This window comes from Marmota monax, unplaced genomic scaffold, assembly GCF_021218885.2.
Source record: "Marmota monax isolate L192 unplaced genomic scaffold, Marmota_monax_Labrador192_F-V1.1 WCK01_AAM20220418_F8-fsc00011, whole genome shotgun sequence".
NCBI classification, from domain to species: domain Eukaryota; kingdom Metazoa; phylum Chordata; class Mammalia; order Rodentia; family Sciuridae; genus Marmota; species Marmota monax.
Genome location: NW_026693082.1, coordinates 4,597,287 through 4,613,225, shown reverse-complemented (window position 1 = coordinate 4,613,225; position 15,939 = coordinate 4,597,287). Strand labels below are relative to the sequence as shown.

Below are 15,939 nucleotides of genomic sequence, written 5' to 3'. Positions count from 1 at the left end.
CCCACCTGCGAAACACCTCCCTTGCCTCCTGCCTGGGATCCCCAGCCTGAGAGGGACAGGTCTCCAGTTACATCAAGTGGATATCACAGAAGGTCCCTCAAGTTCGTTTTAATAGGCTTTAGATTTAAACACAAATATGCAACACAGAAACTGGAGGGACAGGAAGAGGAATGTTGTGGCCCCATTAAACTAATCCCAGAGAATGCAAGCCCCAGCCCCACCCCATCATGACATCCAGCCAGAACCTCTTTGTCCCAGCCTGTGGCAAACAGTCAGTGGGGACAGGGCCGGACAGGTCTCCCAACCCCCTGAAGAGACCAGTGCTGTTGGGCAGGTCTGTCTGCAGTAGGTGGGGACACTGCGGCATCTACATGAGGACACAGCACCCCAGCCTGGGAGGCAGATTTCCATGTCAAGAGAGGTCCAAATCCTAATGGTGTGGGGTATAGGTATTAAGGAGGAGGCATGGCTGCTACTGCCGCCTGTGTTTTGGGGAGCAGTAATGGCTCAGATGAGGAGCCATATGTGATGGGTGTTGGTGATGAAGAAATTAAGCCAGGGCAGTGTGGAAATGAGCTCGGAGCCTGGGGCCGGGCTGCTTAGAGCACAACTCTAGTCCACCTAGTAAGGGATTCCTTAGTTCTAACATTGCTACGACTTTGACCGCAACAGCCTAACACTGTACCACATTCTAGCATCACACACTGAAGTCTGTATTGCTGTGTAACTGCTTTTAGCATGTGCGGTTATGGAAGCGGTTCCTAATTCGGAGAGCTAAGCTGAATTTGTGTCTGCAGGTTGTGCCTGCTGAAAGAATAAAGATTGTGTGTTTAGTCAACGTGGCATGATCTACTCTACTGGAATGCCCAACTCAACACCACAGATCATGCAAAGCCACTAAAGGGAAAAGAACTGTTTCTCCACGGAGAAGCTACTGTGTGTGTCCCCAGAATGGGCAAAACCCTTGGAAGTTCGCTAGAAACGAGGTATGCCTGAGGCCAAGAAGCCCAACTTGGAGCGGTGTGAGGCATATATACCACGTCTGCCTCCAGGTCAGCCACATGTGTGACACTGGGCAAGCCAGCCCTTCCATGGGCCATTTCTTCCTGCTCAGTGGCTCTTCTTGTCATGGGCATGTTAGAAGGTAGACCTGGGCTCAGGACAACTTTGAGGGCTTTGGGGAGAAAAGTGCAGGGTCTTTGTCACAGGGAACAAAGGCATTGTTATCACCATATTGACTGCTTAAACTACTTCTTTCTTTTGTGTATCATGCTCCTAATCGTCCACAGCACTACATGAATATCTTTCACATTCTAATTCTACCATTTCAGAGACAATGGCCAGTCCAGTAGCCGAGGACTGCTGGCTGGCTGTTTCACTGGGCTTCTCTGTTTGGGAGATCCTTCTGGTCCTAGGTTAGGACCATGGTCAGATACAGAATTGCTCAATCATCCGGGAGAAAGTACAGCTGGGTTTCAGGGAGATCATGTGATGATCTAGCACCTCTTAGACAGTTTGGTTTTCTGGAAGTCCCTGCTAGAACCCCTGAGCCACCTCAATGTGAATGATGGGATTGAGATACAGAACCAAATTGAAATGGGGTTGCCTAGGAAATGCAGGCCTGAGGGTCAGATTTCAATGAGTTGACTGTTCACAGCATCCTTTAGAGCTGTAATGGAATGAGGAGGATGCTTTTCTATTCTGTGCCTGGTCAAATATGGATCCATCAGCAGTATTCCTTCATGAGGATAGGACACGAATGGTCTTGGTCATCTCCAAGGTCATGTCCAAGGTCTCACCCTCACTCTACAAGGTCATGCTCCTCCATGTATTTTTTTTTTTTTTTTTGAGGGTACACTAATAGCTTATGACCAATTCCAAGATGCCATTTAGGAAAAAAAGCAAAACTTGTGTCACAAGACTGTATAGATGAGTCACTGTCATGAGTAACATTGGCAAAACTTTTCAACCCCCTTGGGGCTTCCCACTGTTATCCCTCATCCACTCACAACTGGAGGATTTGTAACTAAAACTTGCAGATGGAATAGTAGTGACCTCACTCATGTTGACTATGAAGCCAATTGTTCCAAAGGCAGTTATCATTCACAAATCGCTGGTGTTTGTGTTAGAGTACCACTTGGTGGTAGATCAAAAGGCGCTTCTTCTCTGTTTCTTTTTTTTTTTTTTCCTTTTTCTATTTTGGGTAGAAATATTCCTAGGAAGCTGGATAGAAATGCATTTTCATTTCCCAATAATTCTTAGGCACAAGTTAGAAAACTGCTGACCTTCACTAAAATATGTCAGCAAATCACGTTATAAAAAATGCAATTCAGAACCGCTGCATGTGTATATACGTATATCTAAATATACACACATATCGGTGCAGTACACAATGATTATTCAATGTATATTCAAAATTGAGCTATTTGAAACTAACCTGAAATTCTGCAGTGAAAGTTCATCACTCAAGAACAATTGGAGTTGTCTTTTGGCTCTAACTATGGTAAAACGTTTTTGCACATCAGACTCTACCGTTTACACCTTCCTAAGCGCCAACACCACGACAGTCTTACACAGGGGTCAGAAGAGGATGCTGCCTAGGATGCATTATGCAGCTACTGAGCATGCGCGCAGGGCGGCCGCCGGCACTTGGCCAGCACATGGTCAGCACTCCCCAGGGTGGACAGAAGCCTGAGCTCCCGAAGGCTGCGTGGTGACGTCATCTGGGCGTGGTGCTGACCCTGGCTGGGGAGGAGGGCCCGGATGAGGAGCCTCGGTAAACCGGGGATGTGGGGGAGAGTTTAATTGGGCTGGTTGGGTCCCCAGTTTGAAGCTTCCAAAGCAGCTCTTCATTGGTTCGGCTCAATCTCTTCTTCTCCTGGGTCTCTTTCTCCACGTATTCCTGGAGATTAGCATTTTCCTCTGACAGCTGTCTGCATGGGGGAGGGAGGTGACAAACAGTTAGGCAGCAAGAAGCTAATGACACTGAACCTGAGGTCAGGGATGGGTGGAGAGCAAGGAGAGGAGGAGGCCATGGCCTTCACGAGGAACAAGGACAGGTCTGCCCCAGGGACCAAGAACTTTGGTTGAAACTTAACTTCCGTCTCCCTGGCTCATTCATTTCCAGAGCCTCTCTGCCAACACGTGATCTGCCCACGTGGCTTCTGGAAGGTTAAGGGTACATACTGGTTGCCCAGTGCCCACAGAAAATAGCAGAGACTGGAGAAGAAAGGAGGGAGGCAGGGTCAGTGCTGGTGTACTGCTGAAAGGCTTGGCGGAGAGTCAACCTCATGGAGATGGACACTGACCATGCCATGGCACAGGGTGGTGATGGCCTCCAGGCAGCTGGGGGTGCCATGCCCTGGCCTCCCGCCCCAGGCGCGAGCCTTCACCATAGAAACTGTCCACCCTGCTGCAGAAACTGTCTGTGTATCTGTCCACCGCTGGATGGGAAGCCCTAGAGGACAGGGGCCAAGGCTCTGCTTGTTGACTCCCTGGGTTCCCACATGGCACATAATAGATGCTTGGTTAATGTTTGCTGATAAAGGATGCTGGATGAAATACGATTATGCTTTTTGTGCCTTCCCTCATGAAGACTGAGGTGCTGGTTTGTTGTATGTTTTACAAATTGGTAGCACTTTTGGGGAACTGACAGGGGAAAGTACATGTGCACCTGACAGTTGGACAGACTGAAGCCCTCTAGGATAAAGCCTGCATTTGCTCTTCTGATGAGGGTGACTTGCACATTCCTGGAGGGCAGTGCCTCTCTGACACTTCCTCCCACTCTCAGCCTGTGTCTGCAGGAAGGCAGATGAGACAGCCCACCTATAGCCTAGGGCTTGGGGACCCACAGGACAAGGACACTGTGACCTGCACCCTACCTACAGTCTTTTGTGTGCCTCTGAAGTGAGAACCAAGAGGCAGCATCAGGGGTTCAGTTGCAGAGCCAATGGCTGTGTGCGTGTGTGTCTGCATTTGTGCAAGAGCATGTGTGAGTGGGTGTGAGGTTAATGTGTGACTGAGGGTAGAGTGTGAGTGTGTGTGAGCAGGAGGGCAGGTGAGTGTGCCCAGTGTGTGTATATGTGAGTGTATGTGGGTGTTTGTACGAGCATGCCCTGTCTAGTGTATGTGCACAGGAGGACACACCATAGGTGCACCAAGGAGCCCAGGTCGGTAGAGTGGGCAAGGCTTCCGGCCTGAGTCTCACCAAGGTGGCTCAGTCCTGTGGATGAAAGAGCCTCAGCAGGCCCCAAAGCAAAATCCTGCCTCGGCCCATCTGCACTATGGGAGTGAGGAACCCATCCCCTTCCTTGTAAGTGAGGGCTCCCCAGATCAGATCCTGCAGGGATAGGCAGGACTGAGATGGAAAAGGAAGATTCTGGAAGCCAGGAGGAGTAGGATGGTTGGTTCTCTTCTGCCTGGGAACACTCTACTGCTGTTTTTCTCTCAATCTCCTACAGAAACAAATCTCTTGACCTCCCAGTGTTGGTGGTGGCCCCTGCCACCTGCTTTTGCCAATTGTTCTCATTTCTCTTGGTGCGGGGGGGCACTGCTCCCCAGCTTCCCCTCCAGGTTTTAGGCTAGAGGGTCACAGCTACATGTTTTGTTTTGTTTTTCTGCTCATATGGGAAATGCTAAAAGACTACACAAGGAATCTTCGAAGCTCAGAGCAAGGCAAATTAGATGAGAAGATGTTTAAGGGAAAGGCCATTTTGAGGGTGACATATGATCTGTAAGCCCAGACTCCTACCTGGTGACAACTGTGTTCTGGTCAATCCTTGCTTTAAGGTCTTCATTCTGTTGTTGGAGGACTTGGATCTTTTCTTCCAGAATAATGTTCTTTTCTGCCTATAATGGAGACAGTATATAAGACAGTTTCAGCAAGGTATGCAATAAACCAGTACCCGCTGCTTCTGGGCACTGGAGAATTATCAAGAGCAAAATTTTGCAAACTGCCCTTTACAATGCACTCGTGGGTTGTAAAATCAGGTTAGAGGGATGTGATCAGCATTTTTGTTTTAAACAAAATAAAACAGAGTAGAAAAATGCCAGAGTATGTAGTAAAAGTAAGCACTGTTGTCTGTGTTGTGGATATAAATTTTTTTATTTTGTATATATTATGTATATATGTGTACTGGGCTCTGTGTAAATATATTTCTTAGAGTGAGTGTCCCAGGCTACTGTCATTGTCAAATACAAATGGTGGCTAGCACTAGGACCTAATGTGACCAGTGGGTCTTATAGTTCTTCCCAAAGGGTCAACTCTACTGCATCAATGTCCCTGGCCAGGTAAGCACACACTATCCCATAGAGACTCTTGTGAATTCATGGAAGTACAAACGATATGAACGTATTTTTTTTTCCTATTGGGGTCAAGGGCAGCCAGGAACACGAAGCCCAAGATCAGCTTGGCACATTATCAGAGAATCCCACCAGCCCATGGTTGTATTTCCCCCACAATTTATGACATTTTTGCTGTCAGTGTGTCCCCCAGGGCCTGAGACCTAGTCTTGTGCAGTTTCATTCTAGAATGATTTAGAAATAAATTATATTTCGAAAGAATGGACATACATGTTCACTGTTCATGTAGTTAATCTTTCAAGAAAATTGTCACTTGCCCATGATGAGGGCTTTGGAACCCTCGCCATAGGACTGGCCTCTGTCCCTAATCTTTAGCAAGGGACCCCACCTGACCCTCAACTTTGCTCCCAGGAAGGGAAGTGAGCAAATCAATTCATTTGCCTGGAAAGATTTCTGAAATGAGATGTGGTGCCTGCCTGCAGAGAGCTGGAACACGGTTCAGGACAGTCAGACTAACTCCGTGGCTGGTGCAAGGCCCAGGGCAGACAACCCAGCCCGGAGGAGGAAGATGGCTGTTGCTCCCAGTGTGGCCCGTCCCCACACAAGCCAGGCCACACAGCAGCAGCAGGAGTGGGAAAACAAATGCATTGCACGGCACTGGGCACACGTTCGTGATAGATGCTCCTTCGTGCTGGCTCACCAGTCACACATCCTTCAGGGATGAGGGAGGACCTGGCACTTACACAGGAAACCAGAGTAGAGAAGAGACAGGCAACGAGGAAGCCTCAGAGATGGAAAAAGTCAGGCCACCTCTGTGACTCCTCATCAGAACCCTGGGCCTCCTGAGAATGGCCTCTGGGCTCAGCTATGGAATTTCCTGCTCACATGTGAACAATAGGCAGGGAAGGGGCACGTCTGGCTGAACACCGTCAATGTTGAGGACATCAATGACAACAGCAGGAAAATCACAGCAGTCTGTCTCCCAAGCAAGTCACCAACTCACCAGCTTTTCCAGCTCAATAATCTTCTTTTCCTGCTGGTGTATTTGCTGATTCTTCATCTCTAACACCTGCTTCAGGCTCTTCATGTCTTCCTCCAAGTGCTGATAAGGGGCCAGTGCAATCTACAGGGGCAAAGAGCCAGGAGCTGTGGGCCAGGGTCCCCAGCAAAACCTAGCATGACTCTCGGCTGTGAATCCAGCTAGATGTGGCCTGTAACAAGCTCTCTGGTGGGCAGCTGCAGCACCAGCCAGAGAGCCAGCCAGGAGGCTCACAGCCTCCCCAGCTAAGGTGCCCTGCTAGCTTCCCGCTGAGAACTCTCCTGCAAACCCAGCTCTGGGTGGTGGGGAGCTGTGAGACACGGCCATCATCATGGCCATCATCCACTAAAAAGTCTGGATACTAGAATGGCTGGATGCTGCCACCACCCCCAGAAGGAGACTCATGGGGCAAAAAGAATCCAATGCTGCCTTTGAACATGCTCCTAGACACCTTGATTCACCAGGCAACCGGGGACCTTGTGGATGCCACGTGAGCCCATGGCGAGGTCTTGCCCTCATACATGGGAAAAAACCAAAGTGGCTTAAAAAGCAGAAAAGTCATTTAAGAAAAAGACATGTTAGAGCAGGGTTCAGGGATGCAAGCAATAAAAACCCAGGACAACTGCAAAATCTGAATTTCAGACAAACAACATGAAAAAATGTTTTAGTGTATTTCATGGGAGATACTTATCTTCAAAACATCACCTACCTTTGTTCAGATTTAACTGGGTGCTGTGCATTTCTGCTGTCAGCACTACACTAGAGGGAAGGGGGTTTCTAGGTTTTCTGGAAAAAGCTTCCCTCAATTCATGCCTCAGCTGGTGTCCTGGGGCCAGCCTCAAGAGGCTTGGGGTGGAGTGTCTAGACTGTTCCTATCACAGGAGCCTAGGGACCCTGTCTGGGGGGTGCTTTGGGATTTGGTAAAAAATGACAGGTTGATGGAGAAGCCCACAGCTGTGGCCTGTCTCAGGGGACAGGCGCTGGCAGGCATTGTTTAAGCCTCGCAGGGAGGTTGTGATCAGCTGTCACTTTGGCAGCAGATCAGCACAGAAGCCTCGTCCTTGGGCTGGACACCAGGCCTCCAAGGTGCTGGGAGCCTGGACAGCAGTGACTACCTCCAGCTGCTCTTCGGTGTTTTTCCTCAAAGCCTCCTCGAAGCGATGGGCTCGGTCCCGCAGAGACTGGCTCTGGAAGGTCAGTGTGTCCACCTGGTCCTGCAAGTAAATAACGTCCCTGTGCAGTTAGTCTATCGCAAAGCATTGTTCTCGGTTATAAAGCTGAAGCTGGAAACCTTCGCACCCTCCTGGGCTTCCTTCTCTGCCCTGAGACCCCTCCCACCACCACCACCAAGACCTCTAATTGCTGACTTGGCATTTGAGCAAGTCCGGCCTATTCATGTCCCTGGACCCATGAACTCTGCCCTTCCTGCTCCCTCCACCCAGGCTCAGGCACCTCGGTGGCTCCTTCCTAGCTCCAGAACTCCTTGGTTGCTCTCTTGCCTGCAGGCCACAGCCAGGCTGCCCTTGTAGCACACAGACCTGAACCTGCTGTCCCACTAGCTGCACCTCCACTGTCCTCAAGGTGAATGCACCTTCCTCATACAGATCAGAGCCAGCCGGGTTCTAGACCTCACATTCCACCTTCCCTATTGCCGGCACCTTCCTCTGCCCGTTCCCTCTCATCCCCTCCTCAATTCTGGGCCCCAGCTGACCTTCTGGGCTCAGGGCTGGGTAGCAGGTCCCAAGTACAAGTCACTCTATGAGCCGAGCCACCCAGCATGTCCTACCTTCTCCCCACTAGAGTGACACTCCCAGTCCCCAGCACATGCCAGCCACAGGCAGCTTTCTATGTATATATTGAAGGAACAAAGGTGTGTTTGAGGAGTCACTGAGCCCCTTCCCCAGCTCCCAGGGCAGAGGAAACTACACTGACCCCTCCCCACCCAGCCTCAGCTGTGGGCCTCATCACCATGGAGTGAAGGACGCTGGACAGTGACTTTCTTATGATGCTTAAGGACAGCCTCATTCTTCTGGCTCACTCAGGCTGAGTATTCCAAAGTCCTCCACCCCAGGACTCCATTTCTGTACTATTAAAGCACAGGGACTAGGGTCTCCCATGAACTCCTCTGGCAAGAGAAATGGCCTCATCCCCCCAACTAGTAGGAGCAGGTACTTTAAATTCTGTAACTCCACCCAGGGACTCTATATCAAGGTCTGCTTCCTTCCTTCATCCTGGCAGATGCTCTGGTTTGCAAACATCCCTGGGCGGGTTCCTTTTTCCTGTTTCTTTCCTTTTTTCTTTCTTCCAGTTACTTGCATTTCCTTTTGAAGAAATAAAAGTCCCCACGGTACCATTAAATGCAAATGCTCGTACATTAGGGCAATAGAGTTGTCAGTGGGAGTTTGTATGCACTTGACAAGCGCAGGGAAATCACCGCTGAGGGCGGCCCCGCGGGGCTCAGCGCAGGTCCACTGTGCTGCTGCGACTGCCTTCCAGAATGTGCCTATAAAAATGTCTGCACGGCCACCTGAGGCTCACCCCACACCTCGTCAGAGCTGTCCAAGGAAGCATTTCCTTTCACCTCTTCCTCATCATTAAAAAGCCAAACATCAGACAATTACCACCCAGGATGGATCTAAAATACCAAACCGATTTTTCTGACTTGTTCACCATTATTCAAAACAGACCCACAGGGACAGAACAGTGCTGCAGTAATCAGACAAGACAGGCTGATTCTCAACTTGGGTTTGCTACTTTATGTCAGGCTGAGACACAAAGACCCAGTTGGTGGCCCTACCCAGCATGGACCACTCACAAGTCAACAGATGGCATGATAACAATAGTGATGATAATCATAAATGTCACAGCGGTTGCAGCTATTGTCATAGCAAGAGCTGCTACTTATTAGCACTTGGCACAAGCCAAGGTAGTGCTACTCACTTTCCACACATTATTTCCCTTAATCTGCCCACACGTTGAGAGAGGTACTGCTGTCATCTCCATTTCACAGGAGAGTAAACTAACTTTACAGAAGTTTATGTAATTGTCAAAGACCTCAAAGCTAGTAAAGACAGGCCAGAAAAGTCTTAAACCCAAAGCTCAAAATCTGCAACTGCCCAAACTAGCTATTTCTCTAGCAGCCAGTAGCCCAAGGAAGTTGGCTGTAGCAACTCCATATACCTTGTACTGAATCGTCTTCAGCCCAGACGGATTATGCTGAGGGAAGAGCTATGACCAAAATATGCAGAATTTATGACCATTTGATGTTAGGCAGAGGAAAGATGAAATGATGAAACAAAACTGGGTCCCTGTGAGTGTTTATGTGTGTGTGTGTGTGGTTCTGGGGATGGAACCCAGGGCCCTGCGCATGTGAGGCAAGCTCTGTCACTGAGCTATACCCCCACCCCCTAAAGTTTTCCAATAGTGCACTCCATAGCTGTGACACTGATATCTCCACAACCCTGGGTGCTTTGCTTTTCTGGGCAGGGGAGCATCTATATAATGTATACTGCCAAGGAAAAGGGACCCCACATGGAAGAAGCAAAATTCCTGCTTATATATTAGTTATGGGGATCATCTTCCATGATTTCTAGGTACAAGTCTCCCTAATATTTAGAAAAATAATCTTTTTATGGTCAGACTTTCTCCACTTGGAAATGAAACTGGTTCCCCCAACCCACTGCCCTGCCCCTGCCCCTGCCCCTTGCTTGCGTGGCAGCAATTCCTTAGGGCTGGGACTGTCACTGGCCTCTCACAGAAGCAGCTGGCCTGGGCCTCTGGAAGGTAGAAGGGAGGTGCACGTGACCTGGGAGACCTGCTGTTCCCCTGGAGACCAACGGGAAGCCAGGCAGCTTCTCTGACATTCTCTTTAGGTGGCAGTAAGAGGTAGAAGGGGCATTTTTCATCTCGCCAACCTCCAGGTGACTGAAGTCTCTTTTAAAATACCCAGAGTGTAATCCATGAATCAACCTTGCAGCTACCCTTGCACCACTGCCCCTGCCTAGAACGTTCTCTTCCTTGTGTGCGTCCTTTCTTCAGACACAGCTTAGTTACCCATCTGTCTCCAGTTACAGCACTTCTGTGGCGCTCACCCACTGTGTTCTTCATTTGGAGCAATTATGTGTTACCTTTTGTGGCTGTCTGATACTATTTGTGTCACAGCTCTCTTACCACCAATTCCTAAAGGGCTGGGAATATGTCTTATTTACCTGTATATTCTAGTGTTTAAATCAGGATCTAGTATTTAGTTGGTGCTGGATAAATGTTTGTGAGTAGAAATGCTGCAGCTGCTGCTCCTGCTGCGTTGGTATCAGTTAAGAAGATCAAGGAAACACTAACCTGTAATGACAGCCGCAGCTTTTCAAAATTTTCTTCTAATTCCTTTTTCTCAAGTTCATGGGTAGATATCAATTCTGGAGTGAAGACATTGTTGATATCAAATTATTACGTTGGTTTTTCTTTTGAAAAGGATAGAACAAGGCTCTGGGCCAACTAAGGCTAATAACTTTAGATAAATAAATAAATCCTGGATATAACAGATTTAAGGCTAAAGAGTCTTTTACTCCAGCTTGTATGTGATGACCAGGTTGCAATGTAAAAGAAATAGAGCAGGAAGGAAGGAGGGGCAGGAGAGAAAAAAGGGGAAGAGGAAAGAGGGAGAATCAGAGCACATGTATGCACTTGTGCTCTCGCACAGGTCCACATCCATGTCCACATACACACGTATACACACACACACACACACACACACCATCTGCATCCTGTGGCACAACCAGCCGGGCCAGGTCAGATCCTTTGTTCCCAGTGCTCATCAATCCTTTCACTTTTCCTAATGGTAAAACAACTGGGTACTTCACATTAGCTGCCCATTTTCTCCCCATCACAGGACTTTTCTGGGGACTGGGGAAGGAGCTTTCTAAGGAAAGTGGTCCTGCAGAATAGCTGTCCTGCCAGCCTTGCTGGAGAATGGATGGCATGGATGGGACCTGTGCCGGGTCTACAAGGACCCTTTGGTGGCCTCTGGGCCACACTCAGAACTACAGACCCTGAGAATTTGCATGAGCCAAGATCCAGTGTGAAGATACTTGGTCAGAATGAAAGACTAATCAAACTGGTTCCTCTTGGAGGGTTTGCAGCAATTCTGTTCCATGAAATGTGTCATCCCAGAAGTAATTTGCAAGTTAGGCAGAAAGAAATGTCATGTAGGAGTTATTAAGCAAATGGATTCTATTTTCCTCCAGATGGGAAGAGACTTATTAGCTGGGTGAAGCCCATTTCATTCTGGCTATACAAGCAATTTGTTTTCATGTTAATAACAAGAGAGAGGAAAGGTCATTAATCAGACCGGATCATATGCTTAGAATAGGTGAGTACTGGAGACCAGCAATTACCATTTTGGCTGGCATGAACTGCAATTAGGAAAAACTCTGTGGTTTCCATTGATCCAAATCTTTTAACTAATGGTGGTAAGGGTTGCTAAGAAATCTAGTTGCCATAGCTGAAATTTGCATTTGGGGAAAAAAAAAGAGTTTATGCTGATTTCTCTGACATAAAACTAAGTAGCCTTCTGGTCTACCTGTCTTTGTGTAAATGATTAGTTAAGAGTCATTGAGGCTCTACTTGGTGTACAACCAGAGAGATGAAAAATTGCATATGAAAAATCTGTAATGTGTAGGTGTAGTATGAATTGTAATGCATTCTGCTGTCATATACAACAAATTAAAATTTAAAAAAGAGGCATTGAGGGCATCATTCTAAGCATAATAATGATAATTTTAGCTATTATTACATATACCCACATTTGTCTTCACATTAGATAATTCAAAGGCCTTGGATGTGATGTCTAAATAAGATTTCATGTGTGAGAAAAAAATCTACCAGGTTTATTTATGTGAAATCCACAAACAAAAGACAACATAATATCATTGATCAGCACACCATTTGCATTCATATTTCCTTTCCTGAGATCAGGTTTCTATGGTGCGATGATGGACATTTTCAGTGGACCCTAAAACCCCAGGGGAAAAGGAAATCCAGCATCTATTCTGAAGATGACACAAACATTGCTTCTTACATAATATGTGTCCCCATATTGTAGTTCTTTATTTCACGACAATCTGTCCTATCTTAATACTGTGCTGTAGAACAATGGTTCTCAAATCTTGCTGCATGTTAGAATCACCTGAGGAGTTTTAGGAAATCCTGATGCGGAACCTAACACCAATTACATTGGAATCTCTGAGGGGATTGGATGTGCTGTTTGTTTTAACTCTCCAAGTTGTTGTAATGTGCAGTCAACCACAGGGACTAGTACTCCAAGGACACAAGTAATATATTTAACTAGTTCTCGGAAAATTATTCTTTCTTGCCTCCAGCGTGGACTTTTTCACTTACTAATAGTTCCCAGAGGTGGTGGGGCTGGCACTTGAGGGAGGCAATAACACGAAATGGATTACTGCACTGGGGTTTTGTTGTTTACTAAGAATATTTTAAGAATAAAAACTTCTGATATTCATTCTCAGATTTTAAAAACATTATTAATCCATTGTTAAATTTCATTGTTTTTAATATATACTTTTAACAACCAGCTCTACTGAGGGAAAAATTAAAAGACAGGGAAATTTAAAAAAAAGTTGCATATATGAATATAAATGCATTTGAAAGTGTAAAAAGCTTCTTATTTCCCAAAGGAAAATCCAAGTAGAATCTACTAATGTTGTTTTTATGGCTTGCATAAAATCTTATCCAAATTACATTCATCTGTTTTTTGTTACTCTAATGAAATACCTGAGGCAGGTTTCTTTTATAAAGAAAAAAAGTTTTCTGTAGCTTACAGTTCAGAAGATTTAAACGCAAGGTGCTAACATCAGCTCAGATCTAGTGCAGGACTCATGGTGGGAGAATGCTATAGCATCTTGAGTGTCCCCTAAAGATCCATGTGTTAAATGCTTGATCACCAGGCTGGTGGTAGCAAAATCTTTAAAAAGTAGGGCCCAGTCGGAGGTCTTTAGATATTGGGGATATGTCCTACAAGGAGACTGGGAGACACTTGCCCTCTTCTCCTTCTCCTTTGCTTCCTGGCGATGAGGCAAGTGATTTTGCTCTGCCACACACTCCCATGATGGACTGCCTCACCACAGGCCTAAAACAATGAGGCTAATTGATCTGGATTGCCATCTTTAAAACTCTGACCTGAAACAAAACTTCTCTCTCTTTAAGTTAATTATTTCAGGTAGTTTGTTATAGTGACAGAAAGTTGACTAACACAGAGTACCAGAAGAAGGAGATCACCTCATCGAACAGAAAGTCAGGGTGACTGGGACCCCACAATCCCTTCTGCAGGCATATCTCCAATGATCTAAGGACCTCTTATGAGGTGCCACCTCTTCAAGATTCTATTATCCCTTCTATTGCTACACTGGGGACCAATCCTCTATCACACAAATAAGCCACAACCAAACCACAACACAAAGATAATTCATTTGCAAAAATATTGAAATAAAGATCTGGGGACTCAACTTATCTATATGGTGGATAGGGACAAGGAAGACAAACTCGGGAGATGCTGCTCTGGCCCTAAGAGCACCACACGTGTGAGGAAAGTGCACCCTCATTGGCATTTCCGCTTGGTTTTATAAGACCATAGCACAAGAGGAAGCCTGAGATTTCTTTGCCTGCTTCAGAAGAGTGGTCCTCAAGTCAGGCTTCATATTAGAATCACCCAAGGAACCATAAGAAATCCTGATGTCCTCACCACAGCCCAGACCAACTACATCAGGATCCCGGGTGTGGGAACAAAGCTGACATGTGTTTTTGTTATAGCTCCCCAGGGGATTTCAGTATTTAGGCAAGGTTAAGAAAATCTGCTCTGGAATAGAGAAATTACCTACATCCTCCCCCCAGCCCCCGCCCAGTGCTAGCGATCAAACCCAGAACATCATGCATACTAGGCAAGTGCTCTACCACTGGTGGACATCCCCACCCCTACCTGAATCCTTCATTTCTATTTCCTCTTTTCACAGGAACCAACACAAAGGATGCACCAGGAAGAAAAAGAAGGAGAGAAGGAAGAGAAGGGCTCCTGCTTGACTTGCACAGCTCCCCCCTCTCTGCTGCATACAAGGCTGGTAGGTACCTTGGACTTTGTGGTCATGGTCATCCTGCAGAATCGCGATGGCAACCGTGTGGTTATTTTCCATCTCCAGAAGAGCAGCCTCATGGCTGGCGGTGATATCTTCCACCTGAAGGGGAGTCACAATACTGGTTACCAGGGAGGTGGGCAGAGGTTGCCAGTGATATCCTCACTGCTAAGAAAACAGAGGTTTGATTCAAGGAGAAGAAAAAATCCAGTGGCCTCGGACATCAGGTGACATTCACCCTCAACCTCGTGCCAAGGGACAGTCAGGGTTTGCTGGAGATGTGGCAGTTCCCAGAGTCATGGGGGAATCACTGCTGTAATCTGGTGGTTGGAAGAAAGATGGCGGCTCCACTTGACGATGGCTACCTCATCCAGTTCTTCAGAGCCCTGGTCTGGTTTCTCTTTCCACTCCTATCCCTTCCTTTTGCACCACTCTATGAGGTAAAGATGGAAAAAGAAAAGAAAAGCATCCTCCTTTCAAAATGGAGGGAACTAACATTTACTAAGCTACCTGACTTGGGTTATTCCACTTAACCCTCAGAGCAACTTTATAAATCAATATTTTTATGCACTTTTTACAGATGAGGAACCAGAGGCTTAGAGAGGTATAAAATGTTTTGCCCAAGGGCTAGCAAATGGCGGAGCTCACAGCAGGGTCCAGATCTGCCTGACCCCAAAGGTGAAGTTCTCTCAAACACACCACTGTGGCCTCTACCCAAGTCAGACCATCAAGTAACACTTTAGATCCCTTCATCAAAGCCTAGATGAGGCCAGCAGATTTACATGTGTTTGCAAGTTCCTAAACATAAGCTTGTCCCCTCTCCCCAGGTGACAATGTGCAGGCAGTCAGGACTTTTAATTTTCACAGTTCCTGTTTCTTCAACCCCACCAATTCCTACCCATCATCTTGCCTATCATGTTCACTGATGTTGTGTTTTTTAATCATGGCTATGGTTTTGTTTAACTTCAAATGTAAGACTTACTGGAGTAATGGCATAAAACAACCTCTCCCTAGGATAGCAAATCTCTCCTGGACATAGCACACCATATGATGTTCATCTGAATTCTTTGAGAGTGACCCACTACAAAAAAAAAAAAAAATTCCACCGTGGACTGCAACACAGCACACATGTACACACATGCATGCACAACTCCATATCTGAAACCAAACTGTCACAAGATAATACTTCTCCTGGAACTTACAATAATTCGGTTTTAAAACTTTTATTCTATTTTACAGAATGCTAGTTAAAAGCCATTAAACTTATTTCATGACCTAGGAATGTATGAAAAGCTGCCATTTGAAAACCAGAATCAGACAATGTGTCTGGGTCCTGAAGCACTTAGGTGGACTGATTAGGAACCCACTGCTTCTCTCTGGTAATATTCAGCCACCTCTGCAAGAATCTCATTTCTCTGGGGGATAATTCTTATAATTTCTTCTGTGATCTAAAAGGAGGAA

The 15,939-nt window shown here is 46.6% G+C and overlaps 1 protein-coding gene across 4 annotated transcripts in view; it reads right to left on the bottom strand.

The window, feature by feature from the left end:
* Positions 1-1,908: 1,908 nt before the first annotated feature.
* The window catches only part of Mtus2 (microtubule associated scaffold protein 2), a 595,926-nt gene continuing 581,895 nt past the window's right edge, over positions 1,909-15,939 (bottom strand). For all 4 annotated transcript variants that reach the window (XM_046454223.2, XM_046454224.2, XM_046454225.2 and 1 more), the window contains 6 exons: positions 14,475-14,580; positions 10,679-10,752; positions 7,456-7,554; positions 6,305-6,424; positions 4,751-4,848; positions 1,909-2,933 (listed from right to left, as the gene is read on the bottom strand). In XM_046454223.2, coding sequence (XP_046310179.1) covers positions 2,720-2,933; positions 4,751-4,848; positions 6,305-6,424; positions 7,456-7,554; positions 10,679-10,752; positions 14,475-14,580 — 711 coding nt within the window. In that variant the 3' untranslated portion in view covers positions 1,909-2,719. The remainder of the gene's footprint in view (positions 2,934-4,750; positions 4,849-6,304; positions 6,425-7,455; positions 7,555-10,678; positions 10,753-14,474; positions 14,581-15,939) is intronic.